Here is a 13,672-nt window from a genome sequence, read left to right as displayed (position 1 = left end):
TAACAAAACAAAAACAATATAATTAGACAATAAAGACGTAACAAGACGAAAACAAATCAAGAGATGAAAAAAGATGTCACAAAACAAAAATGACGTAATGAGACAATAAAGACACAATGAGACAAAGAAGGCAAAAGATGTAACAAGACCAAACAGACAGAGAGGGAGACTCTACCACAGAGAGGAGGTGAGGTGAGGTTAGTTTTGTAGAAATGTCCTTCAGAGGATGACTTTTTACTTTTATACTCTGAGTACACATCAGAGCCTGTACTTTTTCACCATTACTTGAGTAAAGAAGTTGAATCAGTGCTTCTTCTTTTACCAGATTCTTCTTTTACACAAGTATCTGTCTTGAGGACAGAATGTGTGTACTTTTGCCTCCTCTGCAGAGCATAAACAGTACGTACTGTAAGCTGTAGCAGACAAAAAATGCAATTCAATTTCAGTTTGACTTTAATGAATGTCAACATTTAATGTGTGATTTAAAAATAGAAAGCTTTGGAACGTCTTTGTCTGACAATCCGAGCGGAGAAAGCAGAGCAGAGAATTCAACATACAACATAAGCAGGTGTATTAGGTGTCTGAAGCGTCTCTCTGTATTTCTGCTTTCACAGTATTTGTGTGAGAAGCACAGACAGGACATTATAATCCAGCAACGAGAAACCTTCACAAACAACGAGGCAGAGGGAGCAGCAGGGGGTCGTCCAATCTATCAGGCAGAGGGAAGAGGTATGTGTGTGTGTGTGTGTGTGTGTCGTTGCGTGGGAGATTGTGTGTGTGTGTGTGTGTGTGTGTGCGTATCAGAGCCGAGCTATCAAAGGCAGAGAAAAGATACACTGCGCTGGAGTGAAATTATCTGCTGCAAGTTTGATGGAGACATGGCATGAATTAAACATGAGCCCATCTCTCTTTTCTCTTTCTTTTGAAGGTGCTGTCTCGATCATGACCACTTCCATCCCTCTGCCCCTCGCTTCTGTGCCACTTAAATATTTGAGAAGGGCCAGGTGGGTGGAGGAGGGGGCGGGGCGGCTCAGATTGTGATGGAAAAACCGAGGAAAGCTTTTAAGGCAGGAAGCACCGTGTTTGTGTATGTGTGTGTGTGATGTATAATGTGTGTACGTGAGAACGGAGAGAGTGGGGGTTCTTCCTGTCCTGCACACTGAATGTTGGTATTCAACTTACCATTTTAACATGGTTAAAAAAATCTGTGTTAACCCTTTAAGTTTCACTCAGAGTTTTTTTTTTTAAGTATTTACTGAAACACTTGAAAAAACTCACCCATTATAATACAATACTACATTCTATGTGCACAATTCCCAGTTTGTGGAATCACTCCTCCTATGCTGTGTTTATAGTTGTGGGTTAGGGCACTGGTTCCCAACTTGGGGTCCGGGCCCCCCCTGAGGGGGGCGCCAAAGATCACAGGGGTTTCCCAAGGCTTCTTCTGCTCAGAGGTAGTCAAAATTAGATTTGCACATGTTAATTTAATCACAATTTATACAAATGTCTAATATAACAAACAACAAGAAGACAAATTATAACAAATAATTTAATAATCTATTAATTAATTAATCATTGCAGCTCTACAGAGCAACAGTTCATTAAAAAATAAATAACATCTAATTATATAGTATATGTAAGGGATAATGTACAGTGAGCAGATTATTATTGTGAAATAAATCCCAACAGGATGATGCAGGATGTTGAATCATTCTGATGGGGTTAAACATTATCCTGCTTACTACATGGTTGCTTACCAACAACAAAAAAAAAAATCTGGCACACATTTGTGTGACAAAATAATCCATTTTAAACTGATTTTATAGCTTTCTTTCACAATGGGGGCCTGCTTACTTTACATTATCCTGCTTGTTACATGGTTATGTACCAAAGAATATAAATAATTTGACACAAAATATTAATTTTAAAATGATGTTAGTATTTTAACAGTGATTGTATTGTTTCCCCAGAGACTATGATCAGAGCTGTGTCCATAACAACGGTCTGTTATACAGAAATAATGAACCTTAGAATGCCAATCAGAATCGAACAACAAACCCATGTAATAAAAGTAAAATAAATAATTTTGTTATTATTCAGTTAAATCAAGCACAGCAATCAGTTACAACTGCAGTACAAATAATATGTACCACATTCAACCTTTATTTATACTCAGGAATACGTTGAGGTAGAGACCTCATTTACAATGCAGCTGAGTAAAACATAGTGGTTGTCTTTCCCCTGTAGGGACATCACTGAACCTAACTTAACTAACCACTAATCTAATAACAGGACCAAACATGCTAACACAATTTATATTTATGAATTTCCATAGGTTGTATCTGTTTCCCATTTTTTGGGTCTTTTCTTGTGGCAGGAAATTACATATTTGGCTGATGGGTCCGGCAGTATGTAAGATTAGCTGTGGCCAGGCTTCAGGTCCGCTGATCACACACACATGCTTACACACAAGAAATCGCATGATCCCCTCCAGACTGAAGCCATGGCGGAGATAAAAATCCCAGACGCATTTGCATCGTTTCTGTCTCTTTCTTCCTCCCTGCACCAGAGGACGCTCTGAGGGTGACTTCTCATATTTGAGACAGAGGACAGATACATGGTGGACACTTATCGTGGACTGTCTCAAATTGGGTGGATGTATTGAACAAATTCCCCACAAATTCTCAAAGAAAGACTTTCTTTGAGCAACACCCAGTGCACCTGCGGAGACTTTTTAGCCTTGGAAGTGTCATCGGAGGAAAAACTGAGTCTGTATGATTTGAATAGCCTGTGCACCCTTATAGATTTTATATAAGCCTATACATTGACCTAGTTAACGGGTTCATTAGTCGCATGTTGAAACCCTGCGGGCTATATGAGCCTGTGTTTTATTGTTTTCATAGAGACAGCTGTGTATTACGTCTCTTAGCAGCTGAAGGCTCATTGCAGCTGAATTACTGTATACATTTTTTCGGCTATATGCATTGAGCCCTGATACCCTCTTCATTTTATGTTTGCCTGTAATCAAACATAATGGTTATAATCATTCCTGTTATTAACTTGCAGACTTTCAGATTATGGGCTGTAGACTAGAATAAATGCATGCATGGTAGAGTCAGTGCATTCAGAGGTAGAGGTACAGTCAGCTACAGGCCCTCTGGGCAATCTAACCAACACGCACAAGAGATTTCAGAGTGGTTAGGTACAAGTACTCTAAAGAGTTACTGTTCTCAGTAACGCTCTAACTTAACAAATCACTTTTTAAATACAGTAATGTAACAAGTTGCTTTAAAAGGAAAGTTACTCAACACTGACTAACAACAAACTATAAACTTTTTCAAACCCAAACCCTTGTCTCCGCTGCTCCCTGATTTGTTAAGATTTTATTACTGAATCAAAAAGACCAAGATTTTTGTGAATGTGTGGACGTCTTCACATCAGAGATGATGAACAAAGACTTTGAAGACACAGTTCACCCAAAAATAAAAAATGCATATTTTTCCTCTGGCCTGTAGTGCTGTTTATCCATCTGTAGTGTTTTGGCTTTCTCTCCAATATAATGGAACTAGATGGCACTAGTCCTGTGGTGCTCACAGAACCAAACAATACATGAGGAGTTTCATGGAGGAACTACTTTCTTTCTGCAGCAGAATCTACTGGAGCAACTTTCTTCCTAATAGGAACTACTTTCTTTCTAATATGAACCATTTTCTTTCTGCAGTAGAATCTACTGGAACTACTTTCTTTCTAATAGGAACTACTTTCTTTCTGCAGTAGAATCTACCGGAATGACTTTCTTTCTAATAGGAATTACTTTCTAATAGGAATTATTTTCTTTCTGCACTAGAATCTACTGGAATTACTTTATTTCTAATAGGAACTACTACAATATCTCCAAAACTCTGCAAGCCATATCAAAACTATAAAGATGGATAAATAGCTCTACAGGCCAGGGGAAAAATATGTACTTTTGATTTCTGGGTGAACTGTCCATTTAAAACATGAGTCTTTGGGATAAAACATGGGACTCTGGGAATTGGGAATTGTTTGTAAGGTGTTTTGAAGACAAATCTTTAGAAATAATGTTGAGCATTTCCAAAAACAAACACACACAGATATAAAGATAAGAAAAAGCAGGAACCACAAGCACATGCCAGAATAAAAGTCCAACGTCCAGAGGACTCCCACAGCAAAATCAGCCACTCACAGTCAATTTAGAAAACCCTGATTGGGATGCAGCGTTTCTATAAAGTCTCCACACAATCTCTGGTCTCTTGTGGAAACCACAAGAACTGTGATTGACCATTCTGGGTTGCCTGTTTTCTCCTACAAGTTTGTGATGGAGTATAGATTGATGAGAGTGAAACAACATGAAGCAGATTCAAGGAGTAATCAGTAATCTGCAGAAACACAGACGTCTCGGCTGCAAACCCACAGAGATCCCTGCGCTCTATAAGAGGACGGAACGTAAACATGCTGATTGCACAGCCGTACATCTCATGTTCAGTAATCAGACATGGAGGACCGTCCCATTGTCTCTGCAAATCACTCAGTCAATAGAAGAATGTAAACACAACGGGGTGTCTAGTGATGCAGTGGTGAAATCAGATGCTGAATTGTAATGGCCTTTATACTACTATTCATGAATACTAGGCATCGAATAAAAAGGTCAAATTCTATGGAATGCAATTTTTTTGGTCAATATTTAATCAATAAATAAACACACGTATGACTATATAAATAGATGTAAATATAAATATAAAGAAATTAGCACATACATAAAGTCTTCTTTCAAATGACTACTTTAATTTATTTGGCAGGGCTCTTATTTTATAATTCCACAGCTATTTATTTTAGGGGACTTTTATTTCCTAAAGCCACATTTTTTTCCCAGCTCTTTCTCAAATTTTCCATTTATTATTTGTTGCTAGATTGGATGATATTATAAAATAAAAGTCCACTGAAATGAATAATTAGTAATTGAGAGACAAAAATACCCTGAAATAAATAAACGTAGCCCTAAATTAAAAGCTATTTGTTTGTTTGTTTGTTTTTTCAATATAGACTAAAATGGCCATAAAATGCATGGTAGTTTTAGTAGCAGTTACCATCTGATCAGCGTTTGTTTGGATTGTGTGCAGCATCTTTAACTCTTAAATGCACCCCTCTGGATTACACTCTGTCTAATTCATCCATTTGATTGAATGTATGCCAGAAAACATTTGGGAACCACTGCTTTAGCTACAGACAAAAAAAAAAAAAATTGCAATCACACAAAGTAAAAAAACTACTTGTTATAAAGACCAGAAGCCATTTGTTTACTTGTTGCCACTTGTTTTTCATTTGGAAAAATCTAATATTTATTATTACATATAAGTATAGTTTTTACTTTGGAATAAATTAATTAAATCAGTGTAATTTAGCAACAGGCAATATTACTTGTTGTACTTCTTATTCAGTACAAAGTCAAGCTTTTTTTTTGCTTTTGACAACTTAGATTTTACAGCTACAAACATTTTGTTACAGTCAATGTGTACTGTAATTATTATGAATAAAGACATTAATATTATTTTCAAAAGAGCTTAATGCTTATTGAGACGTCTTTTCTGTTAGGCACTAAAAATGACACCATTTATTTAAAATGACATCAGTTCCATCACACATGTAGTATACATACTTTAAGCCAAACCACAATCTTTTCCTAAATCTACCCATATCATATCATTAAAAATATTTTCTTCTATTCTTTCATGTTAGCTTTATTCATTACAGCAGAAGCAGCTGAGCAGTCAAGTGAGTTAAATGTTGGCTACGTCAGAATTTAGGCGGGAAAAGGTGCTTTTTAATTTTTTTAAATTGAGGGTTTTTCAGATCTTGCTGTTCCCATCAAACTTTTTTAATGCAATACTTCAAAATGCACATAAAAATATGTTCATGCATTAATGTTGGTGTCAGGCTGATGATTGTATCATCATCATAATTCAATGTGCATGACTATAATATGCACCATCCCATCAAAATGTTGCATTAGAATCATTCAGAATGGGGTTTATAATATATGATAATGATTGTTAATGTGCTTAATTTGTAAGACATTAAACGTCTCCATATCAGAGCTGCATGGCGGTGGATGATCAGATCTAAATTTTAATAACACAGTCTGACCCTTGCCATGTCATCGCTCTCCTGGTTGGAGTGGCTGGGTTTCCAATAGCAACAGGACAAGCGGCGCTGACAGGTCTCTGTCTGAAAGATTTTATCAGCTGGATGTGTGTAATTACATCTGAGCCGGCCCTGCAAGTCAACCCCGAGGTTTTATGAAGGAGCGTGTCGGCTCAGAGGCAGGATTCTTACAGAAAGGAACATGTTTGGCCTTTTTTTTTTTGTAGTTGTTTCAGTTTAAACTGTCGCTCCTGAGAGATTACACTGCAGTGACAAATAATAGGACATTTACACAGTGTGCTACTTTTTAATCTGTATGGTAATTGTGGGAACATCATGTATTTTTATTGCTGTGATATTGCTCTCTGTTTTAACAGACACCATTCGGATGAGTTAATGAAGAAAGAAACAAGTCTCCCAGTGGGAAACATATCGACATATTTTCAATTCCCACAGCAAATTTAATGAGAATTCAACCATTTGATTTTAAGACACAGTAGCTACAAGCAAAAATGTTGGTAAAGGAGTAAACAGCACTGGAGGATTGGCCACCAAAACCAAATTGTCCTCTGGTTGAGCAAATATATTGGCCATCAGTGATTTGCTGAGTCCATCACCATTTGTCTTTTTTTGGACAATTTTGTCGTTTTATTTTGCTAATTTAATGGCCTGCATGAGTGGCAGGTGCTGCTCGGCAATAGAGGCTAGCATTTTTTCAGAAATCCAGTGACCTGCAGGATGGAAGTCAATTTTATTTTATTTTAATTTTTGTTTATGCGACTGGGACAGGACAGGAAAAGAACCAGTGGGAGCAAGCAGGAGTGGAAATCGCAATAACAATAGCATCTGTTTTTTTTTGCTGGTACTTTGCTGGATTGATTGGAACAGGATGGGATGGGACAGGAGCCGTTCTTCCAAGACTGGGATGGGACAGGATTTTACTTTTTACTCAGACTGTTTTCATGTCTAACGCAACGAATTAAGGATTTATTTCCACCAAACCAGAGTCGGTGACTGTTATAACAGTAACCAAGATGGTTTTGGTGAGGTTTTTTTTGTCTCTGTCTCTAGAGTTTAAATGAAGCTTGTTTTACTGAGCTAACAAGGCAATTACAGATCGTCTTATTTCAGTAAAAGAGATGAACTTGTGTTCAGAAGGTGATCCGTTGTATGAAACACGTCAGCCACAGTGACTGATGTCCTACTGATCTGATCCTTTTCTAAAACATTTCATCCTTGTTGGTATAAATTTGATTCTCTCTCCAAACAAACTTGATCCTCCTGATATATTTACTCTCTCAGAGACGTCTGTTAATATTTTTAGCTGTCAGTGCCTCAGGGCTCCCCACAGATCACAGATTGTCACTTTTTTACGTTCCTTGTTCACACCAGAGGTAAAAATCCCCTTCCAGGCTTTTCAAAATCAAGTAATATGTGTTTGAAACTTCACATGTATTCTGACTGATGGAAGTGTGCAGTCAAGGCTTTCAAACACACTGAAAGGCCTTTTTTTATTTCACAATTTGTGCATGTGGTATCTGGTCATGAGAACATGACTGCTACAGGACGAGGTGTGAGACTTACCATATCTGTGTCAGACACTGGACCAAAACTGGTCACATAGATGTCGGTCTTCACTTCCGTTACTCGGTCTGCAAAGACAAAGAATGAAATTTAGCGTGGAAAATCATCGTACGTAACAGAAGCACACAGAGGAGACACAAGTTATTAAACTACCAAAAGCTCGGGGGTCTTGAAAGAGACGAATGGTCAAAGAAAGGTCAAAATTTAACTAGCAGAGGCGGATTTTTAGTTCTTAAAGGAGAAATCTGTACTATATTTACTGTAATAAATCATAAAATGACCACAGCATTCTATTCGTAACACATTCAGACTACTGCAGACTGTTAAAAAGAAAACGTCGAGAAAATGCAAAATATCAAGGCAACGTGACGTAATACATTTTTTCATTCTCTCAACTTTACTCAGGTTTCCAAGTTTAGACAACTTGTTCACCTAATTATGATATTATTGTGAGGCTAACAATTAAACTCTTGCTTCAATGCCATCTATTTCTACTTCAGCAAACATATATTCATGTTGAATAAACTTACAATTCTAAGTTCAGTGAAGTAAAAAAAAATTGCCCCCATGCTGAGACTTGGAAACCCTGTTTGCAACTACAGGGTTTCCCACAAGAAAAATAAGGGTGCTGTAATTTGTTGTCCAGACAAGTTTTTGTTAGTTGCAACTGTCACAGTCAGATAAATTAGAAAACTTGCATGAGATCAACATTTGCAAGTTATCATTTTTCCAGTGCCCTACCCTGCACTCACTGCTACAGTGCCTGATTTGGTAAGAATAGAGCCTAATGCAGCTCAATAGAATATGTCATTAAATCCACCGTGACTGGTAAACTGAAATAGCACACCTTCAGTTTGTAACACAAATTTTATGTTTTTAATTTCTAGTCTCCAAGCTGAGAACCCTGGTGACATTATCAGAGATATTTTCTCAGACTTGTCAACACAGATGACATTATACAAATTTCCACCGGCTAAGAATCACTACTCATGATTAATAAACTGACTGTGATGTGTGCAAATCAGTGCATGTTAAAAATGCAGGCTACTCATCAAGTTACTAAAATCAAAATTTAGTTTAAACCAAGGTAGATTCAGTTAAATCTGCTTTAATTGCATTTTTCTCCACTACGACAGACTGTACAGGGTAGAAAATCAACGTGGATAAAGGAAAAGTCTGGCTTATTTAGATAAATCTGGCTAATTGAAATGATCGGTTTCATGACTGTGGCTTAAAGGAATCCCTGCCTCCCTTTAAACCATGGTAACTGACAGTGAACTAGCCTGCTCTGTGGCAGGTTAACTGTCAGGCTTCATTCACTGTATCTGTGTGTTAAAGACAGTCCCCCAGACAGTCTTTTTGTGCTCACATCACTGATGTCTGTGCACAAACACAAGTTTAGACCTTTTTCTATGTGACCAAGCATGAATTTATTTTAGTTTCAAAGATCGTTTTCATTTTTACTGCCTTCAAAAGTCAACGACACCTTTTTATTTGAAAGCTTGATGTTTATAGTTTAAAAAAAAAACATTAAGGAAGCTTTTATGTCTTCTCTAAAATGATTTTAATGGCTTTTTGCCTTTTTGCTCCATAGTACAGCTGAAGATAGACATGTAGGTGGGCATCAGGTTAGGACTGAATCCTGTTGTTCTACTTTGTCTGCAGTTTTGTTGCATGTTGTCTCCTTCATCTTGTAAATTGTGGCTGTATTGGCCTTTTTCCATGATGACTCCTTTATATTCCTTATATAGTTTAAACTGCAGGGTTTGTTTGACTGCTGACAAGAAATTCATTCTCATTTTCTCTTCTTTTTGTGACATCTCGCCGTCTTTTTGACAATCAGCTGTCCTGCCCACAGTGCAGCTTGTGTTAGCCTGGTTTGAGTTAGCGCTGACCACACCGGGCTAAATAGTCTTAGTGGAGCAGCTGAAGCCTTAAGTGGAAGTTGAAATTAATTCAAACTAGGCTTTTCCCGTAAGCACAGACCTGTTTATCAGCCTTGATGGAAAACCCTCCTGAGGACCAACAGGTTTCTGTTTCTAAATGAGAAAACTAAAATTAGGAAATTAGCTGTTTACCAATTCCCATTTAGAAATTGGAAAAGAAAAAACTGAAAATGACATCACACACACACAGGCCTGTTTTAATTCTCTATTTCAATTTAGAAGCACATCGGAGAAAAACAGATAATAGGGTGCTTTTTTGATTTTAATTTAATTTTTGTTTGTCTTTTGTTCCATTTTTATCAAAATCAAAGAGTTTTTTTTTTTTTTTCATTTTTTTGTTTTGTTGTTTCTAAATGGAAAATCAGTGAACAGCTTGTTTCCTGATTTTGGTTTTCTCATTTTAAAATGGAAATGTTGGCCACCAAGTATACTGACCATGCAAGCACACAATGTCCCTACCAATATCTAGAGATTACTGAATCGCCCCTAGCAACAACTGTGATTAAAAAAATAAATAAATAAAATACAGCCACAGTTGCATCTAATCAATGTTAATGAGAGTCAGTATTGTGACAAAGCACCTGTGCTAATTATAGACGCAAAATAATATATTTTTAAGTTTAACAAGATTGCATGCTCCCCCTCATTATGCCTCACAGTGGTTTAGCCATGGGTCTCTTTGTCTGTCAGAGTATTTAAGGTATGGATTAAACACCTAGAGAAAATCTAGTAAGTTATTCAGACCATTGGGGGAAAGAGAGAAATATGCACAAATATTCTATTTTGAAATTTTTTTCCCATGCATGCTGTAATCTCAGTCAGCACTCCTCTGGCAGCTTCGTCTCCCTTTGCACTGTGTAACTCAGGCAGGAGACTGAAAGCTTTTACTATGTTTATGGGGACACCACCATCCTCAAAAAGGATGAGGTTTGGAAAGAAATCGGGGATCTGTTGGGAGTTATAAATAAACGAACTGTCCTTTAACCATACAGAGACAAGGCTGTTAGTTTGAATAAAACACACAGACACAGCCATCTTTGCCTTATTCACAGATAACCACTCTGCTCTGGACTACCACAACACAATCACTCACTTCACCCAGGAGTGTGACGATAACCATCTTCACTCCAGCGTCAGTAAAATGGAGGAAACAATAATCAGTCCCCCCTCACCTCAATAACCAAGCAGCAGACAGTTTCAGACATCTCGGAGTGACGTTTGACAATAGACTCTCTTGACATTAAAAAAAAGGAACCACCAAGCTTAAAGAACTCCATGTTGCCCTCCACCTCCTCTTACTACTGTACATTATTCAGCCCATCCTATTATACTCCTCCACCTGCTTCTTTAACATGTTATCTGTTGCATGCTCACACCCATAACCTATACAGCTGACAGGATAATTGGGTCTCCCTACACACAATCTCATCACACACATTGCAGCCACAATATTACAGACCCACTCAATCACCGGCTGACCCCGCTGCCCTCTGGGAGAAGGTACAGAGCTCTGAGGTGCAGAGGAACTCGCTTTGGGAAAAGCCTGATCCCAGCAGCCCTTAATAGGCTTTGCTTAACTTACCTGAGTGTAAATTGGTGTCTGTATATGTTGTCACTGTGTGTTTTGTGTGTTTGCTGCCTGAATGTTGTGGAAATGAATGACCGCTTGGGGATGATAGTCTACTACTAACAAGCTATTTAATAAACTAGAACAGTATGTGAGCGTAGTTAGTATGTTCACAACTTTAGTATGACATCAATACAGTGTGCAAGTCACACCCCCGCTGGTGTGACTTAGAGGACCTAAATTTGGAAAAAATATGAACATAGTCTATGGTGCAAAATGTCGTAGGATTGTTTTGCAGAACATACGTCACCAACATCAATCTCGCTGTCCCTTGTAATGTTATCTTGCCTGAAGTGTTTTATTCAGAGACGCCTGGAGGTTTTATCAGCTGTAAAGAGAAAGAATGTGTAAGGCGTGTGACTACATCCTGGTGTGAAAATCTTTTTGGAGGGAGAAAGTCATGACGTCACTTCTAGCGTGTAATTTTTTTAATTACGTATCTTCGCAATCTGATACTTCAACAGTTTTATGATGAAGTGCAACTTTCTTGACTTGTAAAATTATCTTTTAAATTGCCAAACATCATATGTGTGATTCCTGGCACAATTCAAATAAAATAAAGAAAATGATTTGTCTCTTGCCGTTGACTACAGTTATTATTTTTACATTTTATTAGTTATGCCCAATGGTGGTCCACCAGAAAGATGTGTCTTAGGCACATGTTAAAACTTTCAAAATGAGAAATTCATTTAGACCTAGTTAGCAGGCATCTCATTATTTATTTTTCTCTTATCAGGAAAACAACACAGGACATTTTAGCCTACTTCATAAAACATAAACAGACTTCACAGGCTTCCATTTTTTCCTCTCATCAGTAATTTTTTTTTACATGCTTTCTAAAAGGTGTACTGCAGATATAAATCTTAAATTGGCAGAATTCCTTCCATAGTGTTGCATTTATTGAGAGACCCAAATAAAATTTCCTGTGACCCACCCGCAGATCCTGACCCAGTCTTTGGGAATTTCTGCTCTATAGTATGCAAGGTGCATACTACTGCAGAAATATTACAGTATGTAAGCACTGCAGAGGCAGAAACATTCAGCAATGTAAAGCAGTAGTGATGACAACAACAACATTACAGACAAATGCAGACAGCGACCAAAGCAGCTCTATGTAACATCAGTAACACTGAAGTTTACATGAAATTAAGGATTTGTTAGACGTAGTATAATTTTGAAATAAGTGCATCGTTGCCACGGGTTACCATGGTGATGTGCTTGTTACCTGCAAGGAAGCTCTCAGAAAGTGATGTGATGTGTGTTGAAAAGATACATACTACTAAATATACGCACAAAAGTAGGGTGGATTGTGGATTCTCAATTAATAAATTAGTTATTTCGTGCATAAAATGTCAGAAAATGGTGAAAAATGTTGATCAGTGTTTTTCAAAGCTGAAGATGACGTCCTCAAATGTCTTGTTTTGTCCTCAACACAAACATATTCAGTTTACTGTCATAAAGGAGTAAAGAAACCAGAAAATATTCACATTTAAGAAGGTTTTTTTTTCCTTAAAAAATGACTCAAACTGATCAAAATAGTTGGCAATTAATTTTATAATCAATTAATCACTGTAGCTCTAAAATCTAACAACACCAGAGCACAGCAATCCAAACCCGCAGTGTGGAAGATGTTGTGTATGATCCCTCTGCTTCATTACCTCGCCGTCGCTGAGGTACATAAGCAGCACAAGCTTTCATATTTCATCTCAGGTGGAGAGACTGTTGAGCCACCAAACATAAATTAGGCTTTGAGCGATTCCTGCGCGTGCAGGTATATACGGCAGGAACATTGCAGTAATCGCTCTTCCGGGGGCGCTGAAGGCGGCGCTCACATCATTTACTCCACATCTCCCACCAAAGAGATGAACTCCGCAAGGAGAAAGACATATTTTCTTTTTTGCAGCTGCATGACTCCTTGATGTCAGAGCTGTAGATTGAACAAAACCATAACTCCGCCATGTGAGGATCACTACATTTATCAAACACACGCCCACGCTGTCAAGCAAAACGTAATCTAGGAACAGCACTTAAGATTGTAGATACCAACACACCCACACATGACTTTCCACCAACATGCGCGGATTAATTTGGTCTTAACAGTCAGAAAGGAGCACATTTGGATGACTGACTGGAGGAAAAACATGCTGAAGGGAAGATACAACTAATGAAATCTAAAGAAATACAGAAAAAAATACTTTTGAAGATGGTTTAACAGAGGAGAAATACAAGGAATCGAGCCTTGCTATAGTTCAGCCAAGGGAAAGAAGTCAATTTATGGTCACATGTTCTATATAACCTCCAATCATGTATGTCCACAACCCATTTCTCAAAATAAGCAGTCTATATAAATACT

The 13,672-nt window shown here is 37.6% G+C and overlaps 1 protein-coding gene across 1 annotated transcript in view; it reads right to left on the bottom strand.

Moving 5' to 3' along the window:
- Positions 1–13,672, bottom strand: part of gabra2a (gamma-aminobutyric acid type A receptor subunit alpha2a) — a 55,114-nt gene that overhangs the window by 30,553 nt on the left and 10,889 nt on the right. The window contains exon 4 of the mRNA XM_084743281.1: positions 7,747–7,814. Within this exon, the coding sequence (XP_084599407.1) occupies positions 7,747–7,814 (68 nt within the window). The remainder of the gene's footprint in view (positions 1–7,746; positions 7,815–13,672) is intronic.

The sequence above is a fragment of the Lutjanus erythropterus genome, chromosome 18 (assembly GCF_056507025.1).
Source record: "Lutjanus erythropterus isolate fLutEry1 chromosome 18, fLutEry1.hap2, whole genome shotgun sequence".
In the NCBI taxonomy this organism is placed as follows: domain Eukaryota; kingdom Metazoa; phylum Chordata; class Actinopteri; order Lutjaniformes; family Lutjanidae; genus Lutjanus; species Lutjanus erythropterus.
Note: the sequence above shows the minus strand (reverse complement) of the source record. Positions and strands in the feature narration are given on the sequence as shown.